The sequence below is a fragment of the Solea senegalensis genome, linkage group LG1, assembly GCF_019176455.1.
Source record: "Solea senegalensis isolate Sse05_10M linkage group LG1, IFAPA_SoseM_1, whole genome shotgun sequence".
NCBI lineage: Eukaryota > Metazoa > Chordata > Actinopteri > Pleuronectiformes > Soleidae > Solea > Solea senegalensis.
In genome coordinates, this window is record NC_058021.1 from 11,340,758 (window position 1) to 11,366,738 (window position 25,981).

At 42.1% G+C, this 25,981-nt stretch overlaps 1 protein-coding gene and 1 long non-coding RNA gene across 16 annotated transcripts in view; one reads left to right on the forward strand and one right to left on the reverse strand.

Annotated features, from left to right (window-relative positions):
• Window positions 1–25,981, forward strand: part of mbnl1 (muscleblind-like splicing regulator 1) — a 39,498-nt gene that overhangs the window by 2,313 nt on the left and 11,204 nt on the right. For 11 of the 15 annotated variants that reach the window (XM_044037605.1, XM_044037932.1, XM_044038110.1 and 8 more), the window contains exons 1-3: window positions 2,601–2,869; window positions 9,230–10,175; window positions 25,739–25,909. In XM_044037605.1, coding sequence (XP_043893540.1) covers window positions 10,002–10,175; window positions 25,739–25,909 — 345 coding nt within the window. In that variant the 5' untranslated portion in view covers window positions 2,601–2,869; window positions 9,230–10,001. Of the gene's footprint in view, window positions 1–1,736; window positions 1,847–2,600; window positions 2,870–7,339; window positions 8,844–9,229; window positions 10,176–25,738; window positions 25,910–25,981 lie in introns of those variants that run through there. The other 4 variants (XM_044037758.1, XM_044037845.1, XM_044037681.1 and 1 more) reach the window with 4 other exon arrangements.
• LOC122777542 lies at window positions 1,677–2,619 on the reverse strand. The gene is made up of 3 exons (XR_006361337.1): window positions 2,398–2,619; window positions 1,867–1,943; window positions 1,677–1,737 (listed from the first exon to the last, which is right to left on the reverse strand). It is a non-coding gene; the product is annotated as an uncharacterized LOC122777542 (long non-coding RNA).

The window sequence follows — 25,981 nt, forward strand, 5'->3', positions numbered from 1 at the left end:
TACCACAGATTGTCACCCAGGGTTTAAGGGCCTACAGTGTAAATTAGAGATGACTTATCACCAGCTTTGTAGCAGTAGAAACTGGACCAGAGAGCGAGAAAGAGAGGGAGGGAAGGGGTGAAACAGAGGGACAGTTGAGGTGTGACAGGTTTACTTCACAAATGAACTAGGATATTTTAATGTTAGATATTTCCACAGCATTATACATATATTATTAAAGTGAATTCATCTTCCTGTGACCAAGCTGATTTATCATCATATTGTACGTACAGGTGTGCTCTTAGACAAAGCGGCTTTAGCTACAGTATGTGGACTTTGTTCTCTTTATAGTTCAAAATCCATCCCTAAACTATTTTCAATATTCTAAGGCAGTACTAGGAATGTACTCTCTCCTTGATCATAATCAAATAAAGTGAGTCATAGACAATATGCGGGATCAGTCAGGCAACTTGGCATTAGCAAGCAGCTCAAAATCTGTACAGATTCCTGCAGATGCCAAGGCCACTATCTCCATGGCTACCGGATATTGCAGCATCAGTTCAAAATCAAATTCTCTCTGGTTTGTGATGGCAGAAGCCTTGAGTCTATAACAATACAAATGTTGGCAGCAGCAGTTGCCCCAGTGCTGTCTTGGTTATTAGCTTTTTATAGTGTGTTGTTAAACCTGCAACCCACCTGCAGAGGTCTACGTCTTTGTGAATAGTCATTTCTTGACTATTTAGACACTCCAGATGAATAACTACTTGTATTTAGTGCAGTTTGAAGTGCTCTGCTTTTATATTGTGTTTAAGGGCCGTTGTGTATGAGGCTGACCTCTGTCTGGGGGTTTCATGATCCATACAAAAGAAAAACCAAATCTCCTTGTAATGATTTGCATCACTCTTTCATCCACTCTCCTTAAACTACCCATTTTTTCCAACTTGTTTTTGTCTCACTCTTCCTCAGCTTTTTAAGCTCCTTGTTCAACTTTGTTTCTGTCTCACTCTGTCCTGTTTAGCTGTATTTATGTTATCACTCGGTCAGCTTTCACATCTGAAGTCACTTTGCATGGACTGCCCTCGCTCCTCTGTTTATCTTCATACAAACTCCATTTCCCCCACTCTCTCTTTCCTCCCTCGCCACTCTCTCCTTCCTTGGTCTCACTGGACAGACAAGGGCAGCTTTGCAGCAACCGAACCAGCACTTCCTGGTGTTGTTTTGGGTGGGCGTGGCTTGTCTTCAGTGAGGAAGAGAGGGAGGGTGAGGGGACTGCAGGATCTGTGTGCCCCGTGCAGTCAGGGCTCCCTCCTCCTCCTCCTCTTCTTCCTCCTCCTCCTTCTCCTCTACAGCTGTTGCTACTGCTGCCCACTGAGCTGCACTTCCATCGGCGATCCAGAGGCTAGAGTCGGTAGAGAGACAGCCCGGTCCATCTCAGCCCAGCCACTACAAGAGGCAGGGGAGGGGAGGCACTAGCGCACACAGCCAGTGCTGCAACTCACACATGCGCGCACACACACACACACACACACACTTTCACAGTACACAGACAACCACTCCTCCCCACTCTCCCTCTCTCTCTCTCTCTCTTTCTCGCTCTCTCTCTCTGGTGCTCAGCTCTGCACAGCTCCTCCACTCATTCGCTGCTGATTCACTTGCTCACTCGCTTGCCACTCTTCTGCCAGTCGCTCTGCCTTGCTGCCGCTCTGCCTGCCCGAGAATGGTCCAGCCAGTGCCTGGGGGTCTGCTGTCGTGGCCTGTCTGAACACACACACACACGCATAAATACACAGTCATTCGATCCAAGGAACCATACACACACACACACACACACACACACACACACACAAACTGGAGAGCAATGTGAGAGGTAAGCGTCTGGTTCATTACCCTCCTCCTTGTCTCATTGGTTTATCTAGATCTTTCCTCCTGTGAGTGCTGCAGTCTTTACTTTCCAAAGTAAGCGCCTGTGCAGTGGAGCATAGGGAGAAATATGAGGATTGTTTGTCTTGGTGTCTGCTGTGTGTGTGTGTGTGCATTCAGTATGTGTGCCACAGGGTTAACGTCTATTTGTCATGGCTTGTTTTATCACACACACACACACACTCTATCTCTCTTTCTCTCTCTCTCTCTCTCACACACACACACACACACAGTAAGACACATTCTTGGCTCAAAGCGAAGAGTCACACAATAGCTACTTCCTCAGGGTAGTGCTAGTTAGCAAGAAAATTTGCTGTGTGTTTGTGTGTGTGTGCATGTGTGTGTGTGACTGTGGTTGTTCCAGGAAACAGTGGAGAGGATCAATAGATCGCCCACTCAGTTTTCATTCCCTCCATCTGACTCAACACTGGACATGTTGGGAGTTATCCTGCAGGGCTTGGTTAACAAGGCAAATGTTAAAATTTGTTCCTCTATTACCTTCTGTGCTCCTCTGCTGCGTCAGCCTGAAGGTGGAAGCATGGTTTAACATGTGTCTGTGTGTTTCTACGTGTGTGTGCTTTGAAAGGCAAAACTCCTGCCCCACTGCATGTAAATTATGTGTGACATGTGAAGCTGCTGCTACCTTATATGGTGTGCACAGTATTTCAGTACAGTAGAATCTTGCCAAGCATTTTCGGGTCGCGGGAGGAGAGAGTGTGTGAGAGGGTGACTCTGTCTGTGGGAGTGTGTGTGTGTGTGTGTGTGTGTGTTAATGTGTGTATGAGTGTGTGTTTTTCAGACTAAGTGAGTGTTTGCATGCGTCTGACAGAGGGGGAGTTTACTGAGAGAGGAAGGAAGACGAAAGTTGAAGAGAGAGGGAAAGAGGGGCAAGAACGAGAAAGAGACAGGGAGCAGTAAAGACTCAGTAAACGGAGGGATTTTACATTTCGATGTTTAAACTGGAAGAAAAGTAAGTAGCTTGTGGCTTTATTAAACCTTTTAGGACATTATATGATATTGCTCTGGTGTTGTTGCCTCTTTGTAATATTTTAATTTGTCTGTGTTAAATATGGAATAAAAGAGTCTTCATAAGTGCAATATTCCAAATACGATTAAGTTTAATAGTTTAAGTTCTTTTCAAGCATTTGTTCTCTTTCAGAGCCATAAACGATTTACTGAATAAAGCAGGCCTTGATTCTGGTAGAATACAGATGGTTTAAGAGTAGATAACTTTCAGAGCTTCAAACTCTACCACTTGTCTCTCTCCTTTTCTCTTTGTCCCTCTCCTCACCACCTCTGCCCTCCTCCCCTTCGCCTCTCTGTGTTTCCACTTGGTGGTGTGTCCGTGGTTTGGGCAATGATGAGGAATGTTGTTGTTGTGACTTGGAGAGATTCAGGGTGGCTCAGACAGTAGCTCACACACACAAGTATGTGCAGACGTGCAAGCATGCGCAACACGGACAGATGTGCAGCAGATTTCATTGTTGAGATTCCCTGAGGCAGCTGTGCTGCAGGTAGACTGTCAATGTCTGTCTCCTACAAACCTGGGGGAAACATGATGTTGTTGTCTATTTAAATATACAGTAGTAGGTAATAATGTTCAAACTCGTGCCCGACCTTTTGTTTATGTATTCGTGATAAGCTTGTGAACTGAGGTGCAAATTGCTCTGCATAAATGTATGTTACCTATGATCTCGGAGCTGCCCTGCAGCCAGGATTACACGCGTGGCTGAATCTCTACTGACAGTTTAAGCCTTTATTACACGAGGGTTTGTTAGGTCCTACTGTGTTATGACCACATTTCAAGCACAGTGAGCAAAAGTTTAACACAGGTTTGGAGTCAGATACCTTCCACTTCATGGAATCCCAAGCTAATCTATAAAATGAAATGGCTGTATCACTTGTAGGAAAGACATATATTACTCCAGTGATTTGATGTGACGGATTCTTTAACCTGCAATGAAAAGGTGAGTAAGTAGATACAAAGTTAGTGTTCACAACTAGCTAAACTAGACAATTGTGCTAAAAAGCAGGACACGTCTAGTTATTTCTTTGTTGTTCTGTCCAGAAATACACATGTCAACACAAGCCTTGTCCTTCTTTTTCTGCACAGTAGTTGCATCAGCCACTGCTCACAGCCATGACATCTCCATCTCCGAAGGAGAGGCAGACTGCTGTAGCATTTAATAACACACCCCAAGCCCACTATTCACATTTACTCCCGCAAAGTCTCTTTGTAGATACCTCTCTTTTTAGCCGTTTCTACCGTGATCATTGCAGTGGGTCCTTTTGCCTGCACATACTGGATTGCAGGCCTCAACACAAGTCAGCGAATGATTGTATGCATACATCATCCACCCCCTATGGAAATGATTGCCTCAATAAATATAACACATCTTGTGCTGAACATCAAATTGGTTTCTGGTAAAATATGTCCGCATGTAATATAGTGATAAAGATAAATGCTGGAACTGCATGCCTTGTAATAATGGCATACATGTTTAGAGCAGGTTGTAAAACCTTGGCAATGATACAGATTCTGTTCTGTATGCATGTAAATAAATAATAGGATATGATTAATTTGGCCTACAGTATATATTGCCTGAGGTTTGGCCTGTATTTGTATACATACAGATAGATATAAATAAGGTAGAAAGAACAGCGCCTTATTAGGGTGTTTATCCACCAATATTTGTGAGAACAGCGCCCTAAATATCTTTTCTTTGAAAGATATCCCAATGTTCAATTGAGATCTCTAACATTCACATTGCTTTAATATTCAGATATTCATGTGTTGATCCTTTTTCGTTTTTAATTTTCTGATGTTTGTCACTTTTGTCTATGAACATTGAATCCCTGTCTCCGCACATCGACACAGACAACACAAATTTAAGCCAATGAGCTACTCATTAGACCATAAGCCCGGCCATTATCCTCGTTGTCCATTGACTTTGCCACATCCGTACACACACATGTGCACACAAAGATGCAGTGTTGCACACATTCAGATATTCACCACAGCTTGAGAAAACTCAGTGTCAGGACACATAGTGGTTTGTGTGTTTGTATAGGTTTGTTTGTGCATGTGTGTGTGTGTGTGTGTTTTCATACTGCATAGCTGCGTCCATTAACGCTAAACAAGAGATCACACTGTCTACAGAGATTTGTTCCCAGAGGAATCAATGGCATTGTTTGTGGTGTGTCCCTTGCCTAATACTCACTTTCAGAGCCCCAATACCTATAATCTGATGACAAATAAGTCCGTAAGACTAGAGGCCAGTACCAGTGAGGATGATTACCAAAGTAAACTATATTGTGGAGGATTACTCCATACCATATGGCACTGTTTCGTCAACCTTCTTTATTCAAATAATCTGTTGAATAACATCAATTAATAATAGTAATTCATTTTAATATATAGTGCTGTTGTGTTAACTCTTATTACTAGCCCTTACAATCACAGACCTTGCTCCACTCATCCATATGAATGGTGGCATAGAAGAGTGACACTGGATAGTATAGCAGGTTCCGTTCTCTGTATGTGTTTATCTGTACAAACCGATCAAAGGACTTTGAGGAGCACATGCTCACGTGTCCCTATATGCACCAGTGTGTATGCCTATGCATAAAGGTCAGTGAGGGCATTATTGACATGCATTATATCCTGAGCAGCAGCAGCAAGCGAGACCTGAGGTGTAGCATTTCCTCCAAAGTCCTCCACTGTGATGACCTGTCTCAGCAGACTGTCACTCTGACTGCACTTCTGTCAATATGCTGAACCACTCCTTTCGCTGAACAAAAGCATAACAAATTATATGAATGCCTTGTTCTCTGCAGTCAAAGCTGAAAATAGAAGCTCAGGCTAGTAGCTGTGGGTTATTAGTTTGGATACCATAGGAGATGGTAATCAAACTGGATGGATGGATGGATGGATGATGCGTTTTAAGTAGGGTGACTGTGCAAAGCAGCACCTCTAACTCATGACCTGTGGTGTTTCTTGTTAAAGCAGACACATAATTCACCATTCAGTTGTTTTTCAGGAAGTCTTATCATAACCGTGAACCACACCCTCCTTCTTGTTGTCTCTAGCAGTTAGTCACAGGGACAACTTTAGGACCAGCCCAGATTAGCATGCTGCTCTGATTGCTCTAACTTTTAGAGATCGGTTGAGACATGCCTTCATTAAAAAAAAGTCTCCTGTGTTCAGAAAACCTTATAATGTCAGATCACAGTCCACGATAGTCAACTCTGCAAATCACTAGCAAGTTTTTGGGCAATGCATATTTTGGGAATTTGGTGGTAAACGGTGAGTGTCTATACATCACGTAGAAAAGACATTTGTTTTGTGACTCATGATCAAGAGAAAGGAAAAGACGGACAGGTTTGCTTTTCATGTCAGAAACCGAGGCAAATGCTAGTGTCACGTGACCATGAGCTGATACTGAAGACCTACTTATTCTTCTTGCAGCAACATTTATACCACGTGTCCAATAGAGTTGCGAGGAAGCTCACAGTCTCTCTCGCTAGCTCTCATCATCTTACCTTCCTCCATTGTGGTTGACCTTGCTCTAGCTTGCAAGACCTTGTGTGGGAGAGCTGCTGAGCACAAGCCAGACAGTCAAAAAATACAGAAGCACGTATGACCTAGAGGGAGTGGACCAAAGAAGTCAAGGATCCACTTATTTTAAAACAGCAAAAAAAAAGTTATAAAAAAAGGTGCGGTTAAAAAGGGTTGATCATATTAAACAGTCATGAATTTAAAATGGATGCCCTGGAGACAAAGAGCACTGACAGTTAAAGTGGAATTAGATAGAGGGAGTGGCATACTGACAAGACAGACCATAGAGATGAAGAAATCAATAGGGGAAGGATGCCCATGTCCAGACATGATGGATCGTGATAAGGCCTTATTATCACTCTGGTGGCACTGCCTTACGCCATACTATACTACCTCTTCTCTCTAACACACACGGATACCTGTTCATAGAAGAAACCATATAAACATATTTGGCAGCAAAACTTATTACAATGTGTATTTGTGTCGGGTGTTACGTCACTAAACTGGAGTAACATCAACATTGTATGCTATTAAAAACACAGCTCATGAGGCATACATGGTTACAGAGAAATATTAGAGTAGGCTGACAGGTGACATTTTACTAAGTGAAGAATGAGTTAACTGATGGGAATAGAGGCATGCCCCAAGTAAAGTAAACAAAAAACACCATGTTGGATTGGTTTCTTTTCAAAACAAGATATTGAGTCCAGTCACTCTTATGATTTATGGGTTGAAAGTGCTATTAAACTGAACAACATTCTGCTTCTTATTTCATAATCATAAGTTGTTTTTTTTTATGAAATAGTTGTTTTTGTACTTGTATATATGACCTTTTCTGGCATAAACACTGGACCTTGTCAGGACCAGTAGTCCTCATGGAGACGAATACCTGGTCCTAATGAGGCAGAAACTCTTTTCTGAGGAAGTGGATAAGTTTACGGCTAAGATTTGAAGCATGGTATGATTAAGATTAGGGTTAGGCATTAACATTTGTATAGGCTGTCCAAACGAGTGGAAGTCAATGCAGTGTCCTAAGAAGAGTAGCTTTGCAAACCTGTGTGTGCGCGTGTATTACGTTTCTGTTTATTTGTGTTTGCAATTCAAACTTCATGTGTAGCTGCAATGCTATATTTGTTGTTGATGGGTCATCCAAGGTGAATCTGAAGTTTTCTTCTTTACTCTTCCTCTTTTTTGAAACATACAGTTCTGTGCAAAATATGTTTTAACAATGCTATAATGACCGTACATTATAATTATCTCTCAATGTCTTTATTGGGACACGTCCAGAAATCTGGAAAATATGTATGCAGTTTTAAAATAACAAATTTTACCTAAAAAAGTGTATGTTATGTTTATGTTACTGGTAAAACCTGTGTTTCTCCTACTATTTGTTTATGTCGACAAATATATCTGCTGTGAAAAAGGTCTATTATACCAGGTTTATTCAAGACATTAAATACACATGAGTTAAACTCTTTGAGAGTTTGCTAATATGATCACAAAATTTTACTGAGCCAAAAAAAAACAACAAAAACACAAAGTTGGTGATGCCCTAAGATTTTGCAGTGTACTATATATCCATGATGCTGGGTCATCATGATCAAGGCTATGCTGCTGCAGGGCTCTGATACAGTGTGTTGCAGACAGTGCTATAAAGTGAGCAACAGTTCCTAGCGTTGATGGAGGTGCACATGCTGTTCTTGGAAAAGCGATTTCTCTACACAGGGTGTGGTGACTTACCCTGCCACTGCGATAAGGAGTGGAATGGGCCCCCTGGAGCCCAATAATTCAGACTCCCCCAGCAAACCCTGTGCACTGCATTCAGCAAAAATAGAAACCACTGGCTGCATTACAAAATCAAGGAGAAAAAAACCCCAAACAAAAATAATCCATTATGTTTTCAGCAAGTAATAATATGAAGGTAAAAATAATAAGCATGGTATTATCACAGCAGGCAGGTTCACAGCCATGTGAGGTCATCACAGTATGACTGCGATAATGGCAGATAGAACTACTTTAGAAGTGCTTCAGTTCATGGAGAATTAAGTTATCTAAGATCTTTCATAAAGATTTTTTTGTTTGATAGAAATTATTCATATTTTGGCGAAACAGAAATACTGAACAGTTATGAGCTCAGTCTCTCTACCCAGTAGCAGCCAGGTCATCTTCCTTGTTGCTCCTCCCCCTGCTCTCACCTGGCGCTCAGCCCAGAATGTTGCTGCAACTCCTCTGGCTCTCATTGGTCCTCACTCTCACACTGCTTCGCAAGAAGGGAAATGACTAACCTCTTCTCCCTCATGCCCTGCTCCGACTTCCCCTTTGCTTTCACTCTTCCTTTCTTTCACCTCTAAACACACTTGCATGGCCGGCCTTGTTGTACTCAAATGTAAGTGACACAGACTTTAATCTGATTTTCCCAGCATCAACCAGAAGAGGTGGAAAGTTGTGAATGGCTGCTTTGTGCATATCTGTGTCTGCGTGCGTGTGCACACCATGTGTGTTTAGAGCTCGGGGAGGGTGAAAGTATTATTTGTTTTAGCTGACACCTCTGCATGTCTGACATTTCTAGATATTCTCCATTCCCACAGCTGTATAATGTAGCAGAGAAAACTTCAGTTCAGAACCTAAATAAGAGAGAAAATGAACGTGTAAGTTTTCGTTGGACATGTATGGTCAGACTAATCATTCTTTCTGCTCTTCTCTCCTCTCTCTCTCTCTCTCTGTGTCTGTCTGTCTGTCTTTTTCTGTATATCTCTTGCTCTCTCTCCCCAGAGGAAGTGCCTTCCCTGATGTCTGCTGCAGCTTTGACCTGCTTCTACAGCTGAAGCCCCACCCAGCACCCCCGCCCCACCTGCACCGCCTTGCACGCTTGCTGCCACAGCAACACGGGTACAAGGACAGCAACCCCACCCTTTTTGCAGCCTACGCTCCAACCTGCTCGTCCATTTACCGTCATCACATCCACTCCTCGCAGCAGGTTTCCAACCTTGGCTCTCTTCACCAGACAGCTCTGCTGCTCCCCACCAGCTGACCAGCCTTACTGCAGCAGCAGCAGCCTGACACACCACAAGGCTCACGCAGCATCTTACACACCTTGCCTTTAACCTTCGCCTTTGACCCTGTGAGCCTCCACTTGGTCCTCAGTGTCCTTAACCTTCCAGGTGCAGGCTACACTTAGACTATCACCTTTATTGCCTGCATCACCGCACCAAACCTCTGTGTGCCACCTTGGTTTGTGAATGCCATAGAAGAGACCATTCAGCTAGCAATAAACAAGCAAGAGAGAAATATCAAGCTGAGAGTGGCAAATTAATTGTTAGACTGAGACGTCTCCTGGATATAATCACTTTGTCAGGTGAATGATCCAGTAACATCCCCAGCAAACATTTCACGTTGGACAAGGCGCAACCTTTTTCTTTTCACCTTCACTCACAAGTATCACAGACGTTGACCACGCCAACGAATAAACAAAAGAGACCTTGAAGTTGTGGATTAAAACGCCAGAAGTACTTTATTTCCGAATACATTGTGCCACAGAGTTGCCATGGCAATGAACATAGCACATATCCGTGATACAAAGTGGCTGACACTGGAAGTATGCCGGGAGTTCCAGAGGGGCACATGCTCACGTTCTGACCAGGAGTGTAAGTTTGCGCATCCAGCCAAAAGCTGTCAGGTGGACAACGGACGGGTCATCGCTTGCTTCGACTCACTCAAGGTAACAACAAAAACAACACACAGGCAGGCCATAGATAAGAGACTTACAAAATAAAAGAATAACATACTGGAAATGGTAGTTTTCAGTTTCTATTCATCTTGCGCCATCTGTTCACAGCATGTGTTTTGCTTGGTCCCACCTTTTAATGATTAGATGACTGGTACATATGAACAAGGACATGGGAAAGGGAGTTTGTTCCGTTTTTTAGCTCCAGGAAGCAGAAGTCAGGCGTTTCTAGCAGTGCTACTGAATCTTACAGGACAGACATAAATATTTTCACTGGTATTAAGGCACTGTTTTCAAACAGGAGGCTGTCATGTTTCTGGCTGTTTGCTGGATACAAATGCACAGTCATATGAAGTAATAAACATTGCTTTGTGCCAGCTTTTGAGCAGAAAAAAGCAGATGTATAGTGCTCATATGGATGCCCTAAGCAGTGAGCACACGCTCGATCAGTAGCTAGAGAGGAACGAGGTCATAGTGTCACCATGTAGCGCTCATGCAGTCAAACCACTTCCTGTGCAGAGTCTTAGGGAGATTTAAGGGGGCTTTGCTGTGTGTATCTCTATATGCATGTGAGTGTTTCAGAGCAAATTTAGAGAAGTTTTGTGGCACCGTGTGCTGTAATTTTCCATTTGGCTACAGGAAAGTAGGAAAGAAAAAAATCTTTATTTTTCTTTCTCACTCTCATTCTTTCTATTTCACAATCTGTCTTTTTTATCAGTGCACAACATCTCCAGAGATAGGCAGACCTCAATCCAACTTTCCAGTTCTGACACACACCACTTCTTTTTTTCAAAATGTGTTTGTATTCTGGCCGTGTAGACATTGATTACTCGTGGTCATTGGCAGAGCGTGAACTGGGCAGGGTTATGATGAGGACAGCGTGTGTGAGTCGACTCAGAGAACAGTGTTCATAGCCAGATGCAGACAGAGGAACATTGTCAGGCCCAAGCTGAACTGTTCCCAAGTTTCCTCACAATGTGGTACAGCTTTCCGCACATGTATAGTGTGTGAGTGTATCCTATAGATTGTAATTGCAACCATCATTCTGCCTAAACTCAAAAGATTTTCCAGGTTTATTGAAAGAAACTGGTCACATTCATGACTACTTCACTAAAATTGAGTCAGGCAGGGTAAGAAAGTGTGGTGCTACACAAATATCACTGTGGTAATTATGATACATAATACTGCAGTACATTATACTTGTGTGTACACATCATTTTCGTGCAATGATGTTGGCAAAACATTTCTGTACACGTATCAAATACAGACTAAACTAGCTTGTTTATATAACCTGAGAGATGTGACTGGTCGCTACAAATGCAGAGTTGTTTCTGTTTCTCAAAGATCTCTGGAAATAAGCTTCCAGAGATCTTAAGCTTGAACCTTAAATGCTTGAACATTTTTAAAATGGCTACAAAAACTGAACCTAACAGATCTTTTATTTCAATACACTGTCCACATTCAGTGGCACTTTGATCTACCGGGAGAAGGATCGCGATATGAGAACATATGTTTAAATTGTTATTCATGCTGAGTTCAAGGTCAGCCACTGGGAAGGAGTAACTGGCAGATATATGGACCTATTTGAAGGAACCAAGGGGCCTATTTTAGTAGTTTGAACTCATTTTCCACAAGGACTTATGTATTAATGGAGATGGTGATACTTTTTTTATCCAGTTGCCCCATTTTTTCCACTGGTAATGAAAAACAGAGCAGGTCTCTAAAACCCAGAGTGGAAAAAACAGTGAGAGAGAAAGAGAATTAAAGGGAGAATGAAGGAAATCAGAAACAAAGGCCATTGATTCTTGTGCATGCACTCACCGGCAGATAAGACCTTAAAACAGAAACGCCAAAACAGACACCTTCCTGTTGCATAGACCCACAAACACATTCACTGAAAAAAAAAACAACCACTTGTCCGTCTGCACTCGCTCACAAGTTCAAATGGAAAACATTCTCAAATGACATGTTGCTACATCACTCCCCAAGTCACCCACATACACACACACTAATGCACCCCTTTGGACACATGGGCAAACTCTCTGCCCATGAGAGAGGATCAACCTTCTTCTTGAGGAGTGTATAATTAGAACAGGTCTCACATGATCAACAGTGCATAACCGAGCAAGTCACACCCAAACCCAGTCATTTCCCTAACAGCCTCTCTCTCTCTCTCTCTCTCTCTCTCCCTCTCTCTCTCTGGCTGGCCTCATTTTCACATGACACACTCACATGTTGATGACATTGGAGCAGTAAACATAGTGTGAACAGCATACATTTTTAACTTGCATTTTTTCATGGGAAGATGTACATGGCAGTAATCAGGTGCGGACGGTAGGAGTCTCAACCCAGAGAAACTTAGGTTTTCATTCGGGCTATAGAGCCAAAGCATGCCAAAGTCATGTTGCGTGCCTGTGTTTGCGCACGTACAATAATACTGGTTGCTGCTCACAACAGACAGCTCAGCTATTTGAATTTAGAGTAAATATTTGTAGAACACTAATGGCTGCCTCTGCTCTTTGATTTCAACTCCGCTCCGTAACTTTGTCAATCAATGATTAACTCATAAGCCTTACAGGTTGAGACAATTTGAAGTCTCGATTGGTGGCTCATATTTAAAGATGTATATTTAGATCTGCTCTAAATGAAACACTCATTAACGTATGGGATAAGTGATCTGAGCTCTAACTGACACACGTTTGAATGGGAGCGTTTAAGGCGCACGTGTGTTATGTTGAGGAAGTAACCTATGGTTCAGTGAGTACAATCACTTGTGCCTTCTGCATTTTCCACTAAACATTCCTAAACAGACTGAAGTATAATCACCAGCTCCGATTGCAGAAGTGAGCGAGCCAATACATTCCCCTTTGATGTTAATACTGAATGAGTCTGATCTAATATACTGTAGGTTACTTGACAGTAAAAAAGAACTGAACTCTCAGCCCCACCCACACAGGGAAAACTGCCAGCTTATTTCAAGAACTCTACCGCTTCTCATTTGATGCAAGCCTATTCTAGTCCACTTCTCCTTCACCCAGTTTCCATCCTTCCATTGGTTGTTTTTTCTTCTCCTCCCATTTTGGTAGCGCCTTCTACTTGATTTCCCGCTCAGTGTGGTTTTTGCCTCATTTACTTCAGGCCACACCCATCCCTGGACAGGATAGTTCACATTACACTTTGGTAGACCCGCACACATGCATGCTCATGCTCGCACACACCATCCACACATTAATCCATGCGGTGTGAATTTATGGCACGGGATGACACTCTGACTTTGAGTGAAATCACCAGCAGTGGCAGGTCCTTGTTTACCCTCAGCACTGTCGGCCATGTCATAAAAAAGGGAGCTGTTACCGTCTAGCCTGGAGAAGTAGCAAACGCCCATAAACACACACACACACACACAGAGAGAGTAATATGGAGAGAATAGATATTGTACTTTGTCCACCTGCCAGCCTGACACACCCACTGTCATCATGTCTGAGGTCTCGAGAAAAAGACTGTGTGTGTGTATCTCTGCTAGTGGTGCTGTTTCAGCAACTTACTTTGTGTTATTACACTGTTCCAAGCCAAGATTACATTCCTGCAGAGCAGAGGCTGGGTGAATACCTCTTTTTTATCTCCCTCTGTCTCACCCCCTCTCTATCCCTCCCTCCCTTCCTCCCTCCGCGTCTGTTGCTATCTGTCTTTCCTCTCATTTTGCTGACCATATTTTGACAGTATGTTTATGTTCTGTGGTTAAATGGAACAGTCAGGTTAAACACACTCATGTCACACAGACTGACACAAATACATATGCACATATCAGAGGGCGGGAGAGAGAGAAAGAGGCGGTTGGCCAGACAGACGCGTGGGGTAAATATTAGCCACGTTGCTAGTCGATGGTGTGGGTTTTTTTTTTACGATTTCAAACAAATCGTTCAGCCAATCTCTAGGCAATGACATCAACATGTCAAGCTCTTTTTGTGTGTGAACATATGCTAATGAGTTCAGAAGGCTCATGTGTATTTGACACTTCTGTCACACGCACTACACACCACAGACACACTGCACTTGTCATTTCTGTGGCCAGCAATGAACTGCGAAGCCAAAGAATGAAACAGCACAATATAGCTTGCTTCAAGTGTTTAACCACGCTTAACAATTTTTGTTGCCCCTACTTCAAAGAGGTACAGCACTCTTAAATATACATTCTTATTATCTGCAAACAAAATTATGTAATGAAGCACACCTTTGATGATTCAGTGTCACATTTATTGCCACACGTATACAGCGTTGTATGGTATGGCACGTGGCCAACACGGATATACTGAGTCAACAGCTTAAAACTGTCTACATCATAAAAGTTCATGTCCTATGATCACAGGTTAGTGGCCCCTGTTAACCTTCTAAATCTGTGGAAGTGATCATTTCAAATCTAAGACCAAAGGGATTATTAAGACTCATCTTTCACAGGAGATAGGCTGCTGCAGTGCCTGCATGCACACCTGTTGGGACAGAACGTTAATGTTGGTCAGGATGGCAACATGCCACACTTGATTTGTTGAACCCTCTAACTAACGATGCGTTACCACTCAGAGACTCCTCCTACCAACTCTTTGGCCCTAAGAGCTCCAGCTTTTGACATTAGAACCTTCAACATGTAAATTTCCACTTTAGGTGATTTGGAGGGGCAAACCCCTCCTCTATTATAAACTTTTTGAAAGGCAGCAAGTGTCTTCTGATTCTTGGGCCAAAGAAGTAGGTCAAAATAGTCTTTGTCTACTCTGACGTAGGTTTGAACCTTCCATTGTCCAGATGAAGATCCTGAATCAGTGAAATGCTGTGCTAATAATAAACTGTCCTTGTCCTTGTTTTTTTGTCCTTGTCCTTGTTTTGATATGGTTCTTAGTTGAATGTGTGTATTGATTCACATCCAAGGTGTGGGTTGTTTAGTCATGACAAGCGCAAACAGGAGTGCGATCCGCAAGTGCAGTAAATATATATTTATATAAAAGTTAATATACCAAAGAAAGAATGTGCACAGTATATGACATAAACAGATCAAACTTCCTTGACTGTTGTGTAAATAGCCATGTGCCTTATACAGACACAGTCCAAATGCAGTGTTTATCTGCCTAACAGCCACAGATGGGCGTGTGGAACCCAATGCCACCCATAGTCGCGTGATCCTCCCATTGCTTGCTTCATTGGCTTCTTACCAAAAACAATTCTAGCCTGAAGAAAACCTTGAAGCAATCTCTTAAAAGACAAGGAAATAGGACACCTGCAGTTTTATATACACACTAAATGTCGAAAAAAGGACAATGAAGACACACCTTTGATCAAAAAGCTTTGTTTTCAGTAGCACTGTGCTAGTCTCTGGTCAGGATACTGCAGTGATGCTATAACTCAGACAGACTCAGTTTCCAGGGTCCACATGGCCTTCTGTCCTGTCCTCTGTTTGGCTGTGCTTCATCTTCTTCTCTGTTGCTGATTGGTTTCACTACATATAGAGCTGAGTCACACTTGGTGGGGTTATATTGGTAATTTGGGTCTTTTACATCTCCCTGTGGCTCCTGGTGTTGATGGGTCTATTCTTACGTCTTTCTTACATCTGTTTAGGTCCCATAAATTCACACACACATACAAACACAGGCTTACAGTGCTCTGTGGTATGTGTGTCACACAGTCAGATCAGGGCGGCTATGCATTTAGTCTTTGAGCTTATGTGACGGAAGATAAGTGACAACAGCCCATCTTTTCTTCTCAGTGTCAGTCGCCTCTGTCCCTCTATCACACTGGGCCCCTTTTATAACCCCACTGTTGCAATGATTACTTGTCTGGTCTCTCTGTTTTTCCTTCTCTGTCTCTTTAACATACAGATACTCACCATAAACGTCTCCAAGCCAGGATTATAAAAAATGCAAAGTTGCACTGTAATTGATTTACTTTACACCCAGTAGTTTATGACATATACTGTGTGTTTGTTTATTCATAAGTGTCTGACACCAAGCAACTGTCAAAGATCTAAATCTGAACACGTTTTATTTTATTGACCAATATTTGCTTATCAGCTTCTCTTATCAGTTTCTTCCCAGCTTCTGACACTTGGGCAAGAAGTTGTAACCGCCTCCATACGTAAGACATTCAACCCCTGTGCAAACATGGAAGCGTGTGGACGACATCCCTTTGTCTTCATATCGCACATTTTGTGAATCGGTCCAAAAAAAAGTCCAACTATAGGTATCAAAATAGGAATTTATGAAGACTATGACTTTGAACGTAAAAGACTAGGGTATGCACTAGTTTTCTGTAATCTCAATTAACCTTTAGTCACATAACTGATCTGGCAATCCATCTCTGTCTATCTATTTCTTATTCCTCTTTATCAACGTGCACATGTGAACAGTCACACATCCAGTTGTCAGTCAACTCAGCCATTATCCTCCATTAGACAAGTGAGAGAAAAGCTTGGGGGCACAGCTACTCACTTCGACTCAGCTCTCTCAACACCCTTTTCACTCTGCCCCTCTTTCTTGGCAGCTGTTTGATCCGTCGGTTTACTCTGCCCCCTTTTCTCTGTCGATGCCAGAATGTGTGAGCTCATTCATGCCACGGGCTGCAGGGGAAGATGTCTTCAGGTAACAGGAGTGAAAGGCACAAGAATCTGAGGCAACAGGGGAAAACAAAGTTGCGTCAGCTGTTCATCTGTTTTTCTCTCACTGAATTGCTCTTGATCTTTTTTTATATATATATTTATATATATATATATATATATATATATATATATATATATATATATATATATATATATATAAAAGTAAATTTCTTCTCAGAACTACCACCTTTGGGCCAGACCCATGATATTGGGTGAATCACTTAGTACATAGCAAATTTTCTATTATAACACATCAACAGAATTATACATACACAGGACAAGACGCTCAACTCACAGCCTTCTATTCTTATATCCAATCATGTACTTTAAACCGTTATAGTATGCATACAGACGCATACACACTTACTCATTTTTCTTGTATTCAGCCTTTTCTGATTCCCATAACTGCTTGTTGTACATTGGGGGAGAAAACTGTCAGGTTAACATCACAACATCTTTCCATTTGATAATGATTTGTCGTTATGCTGTTTCCGTTTTTTGGCCTGTCAGGATCCATCATGTGTCCTTGTTTGTCGGGACCACCTGAGGTCCAATTAGTGTCAGCCCAGGACATACAAGCGCCACTTTATTCTCTGTCTAACATGCCTTCTATTGTACTGTACTCTCTACACTTTGTGTCACTTATACTGTCACCAGATAAATTTGCTTCTTTCTTTATTTTTTACACACTAGCTCAACTGCTTTCACAATGCATATCTTTTTAAAAGGACCATTTCCTTCCTCGAGTTGTAAGAATATCAGTGGCAATTCTGTTTATTATTCAGTCAAATAGAGTACAGTATTTCCTCTGTATGTTTTTATTGCTTCAGACATAAAAAGAAAGAATATGAGGCTTTAAACTATAGAGTGAAAGAGGGTGATGGATCGTCCTGCTGGTGATGGAGCCAACTCAAAAGGTGGAGAGAGGGATTAGGCCAGTTGGGATTAGAGCTGTGAATAGGATTACAGTGTGTTATACCAGATTAGCGTAATACATGCCAGATTAAATCTCCCATAGGGGCTTCAAACCGAATCTGACGGGTGATTATGTGTTCGCCACAGAGGGGAAGAAACCTTACACTGTGTGTTTTCATGATACAGGTGTCACAGAAGGTGACGTCTGTGCAGACGGTGGCAGATGAAAGAAAGGTCTATATATATATATATAAAAAAAAGGACAGGAGTCGAGTTACATGCCTCAAAACTTTCTCCAGCTTTTGATGTGTTTTTTGATGCTTTGCAAAGCTGCCACCATGAAACCGTATGAGGATGGAGTCTGCACAAGACAAAAACGCGGGGAACAGATACACCTATTTTCTTTTTCTGTGCCTTTATTACTCAAAATGTTAGTGATGGGGTAAAAAAAAAAGGTTTTGTAGAAGATTTAAAAAAATAATTATCCCCCAGAATCCTGATCTGTATACATGGCTTGGTAGTAGTTGCCACTTTCACCTAAAAAAGAAGTTCTCTTTATCAATGTGATCAGGTGTTTTGGAAAGATATTTTTTCAGTCTCATTTGAAGCATGTAAATGTGAAGGCTTGCATATGTGCCGTGTCCTGTTTTGAGATGCTCTATTCATTTCGATCCAGCATTATAATTTATTTTCTTACAGCAGATTGGTACAGTAAAATTGGTTGCTTTAATCAGGAAAAGGAAAATAGGAATTAATGACGTATGGAATCTCAATACTTGTATTATCGCAATACATGAAAATGACAATACAAAGCAAAGCGGCACCGAAGAAAACTGATAAAATCAAATATCAAGTGATATTGTCCCAGCTTTAAAACTTTAAAGCACAGCTCTCTGTCATGTTCATCTTAGTCTTAAAGTTAACGGCAGCCTATTGATCCTGTTTTAACCTGTACAGAGCACACATCAGTCATTTCAGAGACAGCAGTAATGTTATTGATGCCTCGGTGCAACCGAAACCTTGTGATGCCTGTGCACTTCTTTATCTTTCTCGCTGGGAAGCAGACTTTGCTGATGATTAAATGAATGCTCCCAGGCCGCCTCATGTACTCACACTGTGAGTACTGGATGGCTTTCATAAAGTGCTGCCACTCAGATCGATACCTGTGCAATTGCTCTGTTATTACTCATAATGAAACATGCAGAAAATAACTTTGTTAGACCTTAGAGGAGAAGAAACAGCACTACACTGAACAGAGACTGAAGAGGGGGGAAAAATGGCATAAATAAAGTCACATGAAAGTGCGTCTGTGTGAAAAGAGATAGCAAGAGAGAGAGAGAGGAGGGGTTCAGGAACAGAGAGGTCTAAGTTTGGATTCAGGGCTCCTGTGTACGTGACATCTGACCTGAGGCATTTCTGAGAACCAACACCCTCTGAAGTGTGAATAACTCATTGCTGTGTGTGTGTCTGTTGTGTGTGTGCATGTGCACTTCCATCTTTGTGTGGACCAGTCTGATGTTACAGAGTAAGGACATTTTTTGTGAAGTTGGTACATTTTACCTTTAATATTCTACAGTTTGTCATACTGTGTAACTGTAAATATATATATACATATATCTATATATATGTATGTAAATATGGAAACCAACAAATTAATTGTCCGGACTTTTTTCTTCTATCTTAGAAAGCTGTCTAGTGTTTGAAGCAGCAATGTCCTTTTTAAACTTCAGCTTGTCCAAAATGCATCTGCCAGTCTTACACACGTCTTACAAAACCACTAAGAGAGAGCACATTACCCAATTTCCCACGTATGGTACATTTTAGAACTGTTTGAAGACTTTATTGTTGACTTTTCAGACTGGTACCTACATTTATTGTTGATCTTGTGACACCTTATGTGCCCGGTTGTAACCTGAGGTTCTCAGTGAAAGCCTGGCTTGTCGTTTCACAACCTCTGCTGAGGTCCAAGGATAACCAGGCCTTTTCAGATAGAAAAGATCTGTATTGCGAGCTCATTATCACCTTTTTAATCCTCTTTAAAGACACATTTTACAAGTGTGACGTTGCACAATTCCATCTGAATTTTACCTATTTTTTCCCCAAACACCTTCACTGGGCTAATTATGATTAAGGTGATGGTTAAGGTAAGGCATTTAATTTAGGCTGCTACTGTCTTAAATGCCTCTTAACAGAATCCATCCAGCCATCTACAATGTTTCCGAAAAAAACATGAAGGTCCGCTCAGATTTTCCACCCATAAAAACACGTATTTCTCTGGTTGACTTTATCAAACGCAATGTTCGTGGTCCATGTTGGAGCTCAACTGTGGTCTATGACTCATTGCTCTCTCGTTGTTGTTTGGTGAGGGAGGTGAAGCATCACTGGAAGCATATTGTAACTATTATCACAGATTAACTGGCCCTGCCTCCTCTGTATCTCCATAAGCCCATTGGTCACATCAGCTCTCTGACCACTAAGCTGCGCTACATGGATCACTCAGTACTTCAAGCCCCATGAGGGAGATACAGACTCACTGTGTCTAATTAAAGAAATTAAAGCCACACCAAAAAGGAACAACCCTGCATCGCATACTTATGTCTTCACCCTCCTCAAACACTTGTTAATTTAATGCTGAATTCAGAGGCTGAAAACAAAAGAAAAAAAGAAAATCTATTGTACTCTACTGTAAAAGGATCTTATTGATTATGAACTGCTGACTATTTTGGTACGTTTAATGGTCGCAAATGCACCGAACTCACAATTACCACTTCTAAATATTCTTAGTTTCTGGCCGGCTGTGTTTCCAGTCATTTGCAGGCCGCTTTACTGACAGTCAGAAAATTCCGGTTTGTCATGTAAGATGATGGTCAGTTGATTTGTTCTATATTTTAATGTCAACTCTGAGTGCAGAGACCAACCGCTAGTTTTGGTCCTGTGAGTCTCTGCTCCGCTCTACCGCAGAACAAAGCCTCTTTGATGAGGAGACAGGGCTTTAATGTGTGTATGTTTAGATAGACGTCACTGGAACACAGGCCAGAGAGCCGCGTAGCTTCACACCATAACATCACACCACGACACTGCATGTCACGGTACGGTGATGATACACATTGTGATTTGGAGGACTTGCATTCTTCCAAGTCTGCAGGAAATTAAATCACGGTTGTTCAAATTATTGGCTGGTTAGAGAGTCGTACAAGACAGATTTGAGGGTTTGTGAGATGATAGGAAATGAGAAAGAACAACAGTGAAACGTTTGTGCTGTCGTGTTTTGCGCATTTCTCAGTTCTACCTCTTCAGACTTCCATGAATTATTAAAATAAAAAGAATACATCTGGTTAAAATTGCAACTCCTCACACGTATAGTCAGTAATAGGAGTTGCAAATAAATATCACATAGCTTTGTTTTAAATCCAATTGAATATTTACTTGTACAGCACCTTTTGGCAACAAGGCAATTTAAAATGCACAATATACACAGCAATATGAGTACACACGTCAAAAATAGAGTGTGTAGGTGCAGTGCTGTACATGATGTGAATGGATATTGTAAGTTTTGATTTAAAATAAAGGCAGAGGGGACGTGAAAAGAAAGTAGTGTTGGGTTTAGCAGGATACGACAATGCGGAGGTTTTAGGTATGTCGTTCTATGTTTACCCGAAACTGAATGCTGCTGTTTTGTTCTGATTATGACAGCAAACAGACATTTCCCAGCAACTGCTCATAGCAGACAGTGATGCATTTCAGCTCTAAATTCCCATGTGTTATATGAACTAACAGCAGCGAGCATTCATGAGGCAAGAAAGTCAGGAGCTGCAGCTTTATTATATTAGTTTTAGTGTCACCCATAATTAGACAACAATTTCTCTTCACTTTCACTCTTTTCCTAATCCTTTCACTCACACATACACAGGTTTGACATTTGTTGTTATCAACAATCTTAACCATAACCAGTTAATGCCCTAACTTAACCTTACCACACTTCAAATCTTTGCCCTAAACTTAACCGTATCATACGATTGTCTGCTGCTTATGTGGGTCCGGGTCACGGGGGCAGCACTCTCCGAAGGGAAGGCCAGACACTTCCACCAGCTCCTCTAGGAGGATCCCAAGGTGGTCCCAGGTCAGCTGAGAGATGTAATCTCTCTAGTGTGTTCCCCGGGGCCTCCTCCCAGATGGACATTTTTTAAAACATCTCCCCAGGGAGGCGTCCAGGAGGCATCCTGACCACCTCAGCTGGCTCCTCTCAACTATATCTAGCCAGTATCTCTCAACCTCTCACACAAGCTCGGGCACCTTTGTTTCTCAGGAACTTAACCAGTTCCTCAGAAAGGAGGTTCAGCCTCATTAGGACCAGGTTGTGGTCTCCATGAGCACTACTAGTCCTGGCAAGGTCAGTGTTTATGCCAGAAAAGGTCTGGCATAAAGAGGTAACAAATTCAAGTGCACACACGGACATTATTACATTTAGCTGCATGCTTCATCTCTTCACCTCAAAAGGTTGGGAGGCAGCCCCACCCTGCATTCTTTTTACATTGGTTCATTATTTGTTCAAATCCCACACAGTCACAAAAGCTGTGTGTGTGCGTGTGCGTGTGTGTGTTTAAGGGTGAGAGACAGTACCTTAGGAAAGAGAGCAATCAGGGTGGGTCTTGTTATTGTAACTTATCATTAATCATTGAGTACATGGTAGCCAATGGGATTATTGTTCCCAGTTTGGCAAGTCAGAACTTAGCAGCAGGAACACAAGCGCTTACTTTTAACGCAACACATCGTCTGAAGTGAGTGAAATGGTCAGGAGAGCAGCAGCAGCAGCAACATCAACTTTGCTGTTGACTTGGCAAGAACATACTTATTATTATTTATTGGTAATACATGTGTTATGTCTCCAAACACATAGTTTGCTTTCTGTTCCTCAAACTGCGTTCAGTTCAGGGAAAATCAACTAATGATGCGGATGAATTGTTCCAAAGCTGCTCCGTCACTTGCTCTCGCATAAATACAGAGCAGTGACGAATCAGTTTATTGACTAATCACATTTTAATCTGATATTTTCTCACCATGATAAATTAGGTTTTATGCGTTGTGTGGGTTTCCATTCCATGTCTGCTTTTATTTTTGCAAACTCACCTTTATACTGTATCATTATCAAAAATTATGTGGTGCAGAGACAGAAGTGACAGGGATAGTAAATTGTGTAGATTATAGCTGTAATACTACTACAGAGAATCAGCTGATAAAGACGTAGAACTGGGCTTGTGGCTGCTGACTATTTCTAGCATTTTCTTTGCTGAGCTCCTGTATCTATCTGTCTGTGATCAGAAGGATTCCAGGAATCACATTATTGCTAAAGCAGGAGTGACTGGCTGCTCTGTTGCCGTGGACACCAACTTCTCTAGCTGCTCCTCAAGGCTGCTGATGTCACAGTAACAGTTACAAACATGATGTGAGGGCTCAACGGCTTCTTCTTCCCTCTCTTCCTCTTCCTCCTTCTCCTCTGTCTGTCTGAAACTCAATTTCTCTCTCCTGTCTGCATGTGGTGACCCACACTAATCACATCTTCTGCTACTTCTAAAATTTCCCTGACGCAGCCTAGCTCATGTTATTCAGCGTCACTATGACTCTCTCTCCCTTCCTCTTTCTTTCTCGCACTTTCGTTCTCACATCCTGACGTTTCTGTTTTTGCATTCAAAATGGCCGCTGGTGTAAATTGATGGCTTTCTCTTTGGATGATTCGGCAGTATTTCTGGTCAAAAGCACGTTTCCTACTCAAATACGGCTCTTTCACTTTAAAACACACACACACACACACACTCTCACACATGCAAATGCAGCTGTAAAGCCAGGGGTCAACAGACGGGGTTATTTGGGGTGAAAGCAATGTGATCCTCCATGCCTTTGCAAACAGCATACCCGGCACACACGCTCTCCCACGCACACTCTTCCCACATTGCATGCCACTGTCACTCTATTGGAACCTCCTCTCAGCTCCTCTCGTCTCATGCACATGCACGATACACACTCGCCCATGCACACACCTCTTGGCGTCGTCACAGACTTTTTTTTCTGAATGCCAGCTCTGCGTATGTACACAAGGGTTGGCGTAGAACCTGGTTAATCTTGTTAACCGAACAGTCATGTCACTTTGACGTTGCTTTGTTGAGTGTCCGTTGCCTGTTAAGAGATGGATCCAAAGCTACATAAAGACATTGTTATGAAAAACGGTGGCATTTTTATGTGCTTGTGTCACTTAAGGTGTATTAGACGTACAGTGCTTAGTGGTTAGGAAGCCAGGACACGCTTCTTTTCCGCTGTGCCGCTTCGCTTGTGTGACCATTTTTCGTTATATCCAGTTTCTCGTTTCTTACTTTATTCATGTTACCACTATCCCATTGAAACCTAGTGAAAACACACATTTCAACTATAATTCAAAAATGAATGTCCTGACATGTGATATCTTAAGTCAGAGATTTTATATGGAGACAGACCACTGATAAATGCTGCCTCTATGTGTTCCCTGTGGTCTATGGCATGAACATACATAACAAGAACATAGAATATAGAATATATAAATATTATCCTTTTCCGTGCATGCTGTATTACTGACACCCACTTTGTGCAACACAATCCAGAATACATTTGAAATGATATCCAAAGAGAACATGAGAAGTGGACTAAATATCCTCAAGAGCACCCGCTGCTGCCCCTCTTTCCCCTCACACCTGTCTGGTGCTCCAGTGTCAGTGAAAGTGTGGGAGATGGGGGAGGTGAATGAAGTCATGACAAGAGTATAGAGTTAAATCCCAGTGGGCATAGCTCTGTCAGCAAGGGAACGCACACAGTCAGCTCAGCTGTGCCTCGGGCTGAAAGTAAATACACGTCTTTTCCTAAACTGTGGCCGCATTTGAGTCGGCATTTCTCCTGCGTTCGCCTGATTTGCATCTGCCAGCTGTTATGAGAACATGACCTTGATCTGTGCGTATTAATGAGTATGCATTCTTGCTTGCGTGAGAATGTACATGTGTCAGTGTCAGACTTCTTCCTGAACTCCAGACTGAAGGTATAATTGGATACTCACAGCAGGCAGCAAAAATGGGACCCCAGTCGGAGATAATTATTCAAAGGAGTGTGACCTCCGGATGACTGCTGATACAATATATATATATACAGTTCATATGAGTGGACAGTATTTATAGAGTCGGTTAAACATGTATCTAAGCTTCACGTCTGGATGTCAGCAGACTGTGTCTGTCATGACCTCCTAGGGCTAGAACACACACACACTTACATACAACTACACACACACACACATACACGTGTCCCTGCTGGGACTGACAGAAATAACGAGCTCCAAACAATTAGTGTGAGACTCAATCAACCCAGGCATAGTGTGAATTTTGCATGTGTGACATTGAACCACAAACAAGGTGCTCTCATTCCACATCCAGTTTTATTCACCGCACATCCTGCCGTTCCAGCACCCTCGGATTCAGTGGTTTAAGAGGCATTGTCATGATTTGAATAGAAGAAAATGTAATCAGTATGAAACATGTCAACCTATTACATTGAATACTATTAGCATTGGCCAAGGTAACTATGTTCAGTACGCTGAACTGAAGGAATGCAACAAAACAGATAATTCAAATGCTCATAGATGCAGAAACCTTTATTTATACTGGAAGGACAAGTATGTTTTGACAGTCCACTCGCAACATAAACACATTCATACAAGTTGAATCTTGAGTGTCAGAGGAAACATTGTTGGTACAGTATGTGGGAAGAAAATGTAATCAGTGTACATAGGCAAGGCAGAGAGCTGTTAAGAATGTAAAGTAAAATGGACTATGTAAAAACAACAAAAGAAGAAAAATAAATATGAGAACGAATGAAGCAAATGTGCTTATGTGCAGTTGGACGAACCCGGCTACTTTCAGTGTCCAGCCGCGGTGACGTTGCAAAAAAAAGTGTTGTGATGGCTTCTGCCCTCTTCCTCCTCCTCCTTCAGGGCCGCTGTTCCAGAGAGAACTGCAAGTATCTGCACCCTCCTCCTCACCTAAAGACCCAGCTGGAGATTAATGGGAGGAACAACCTGATCCAGCAGAAGAACATGGCCATGCTGGCCCAGCAGATGCAGCTCGCAAATGCCATGATGCCCAGCACACAGCTTCCACCTATGGTGAGAGAACATACACACTCACACACACAAGTGTAAATACGCTACTGCTCATGGTGAGCCCAGATACACGTA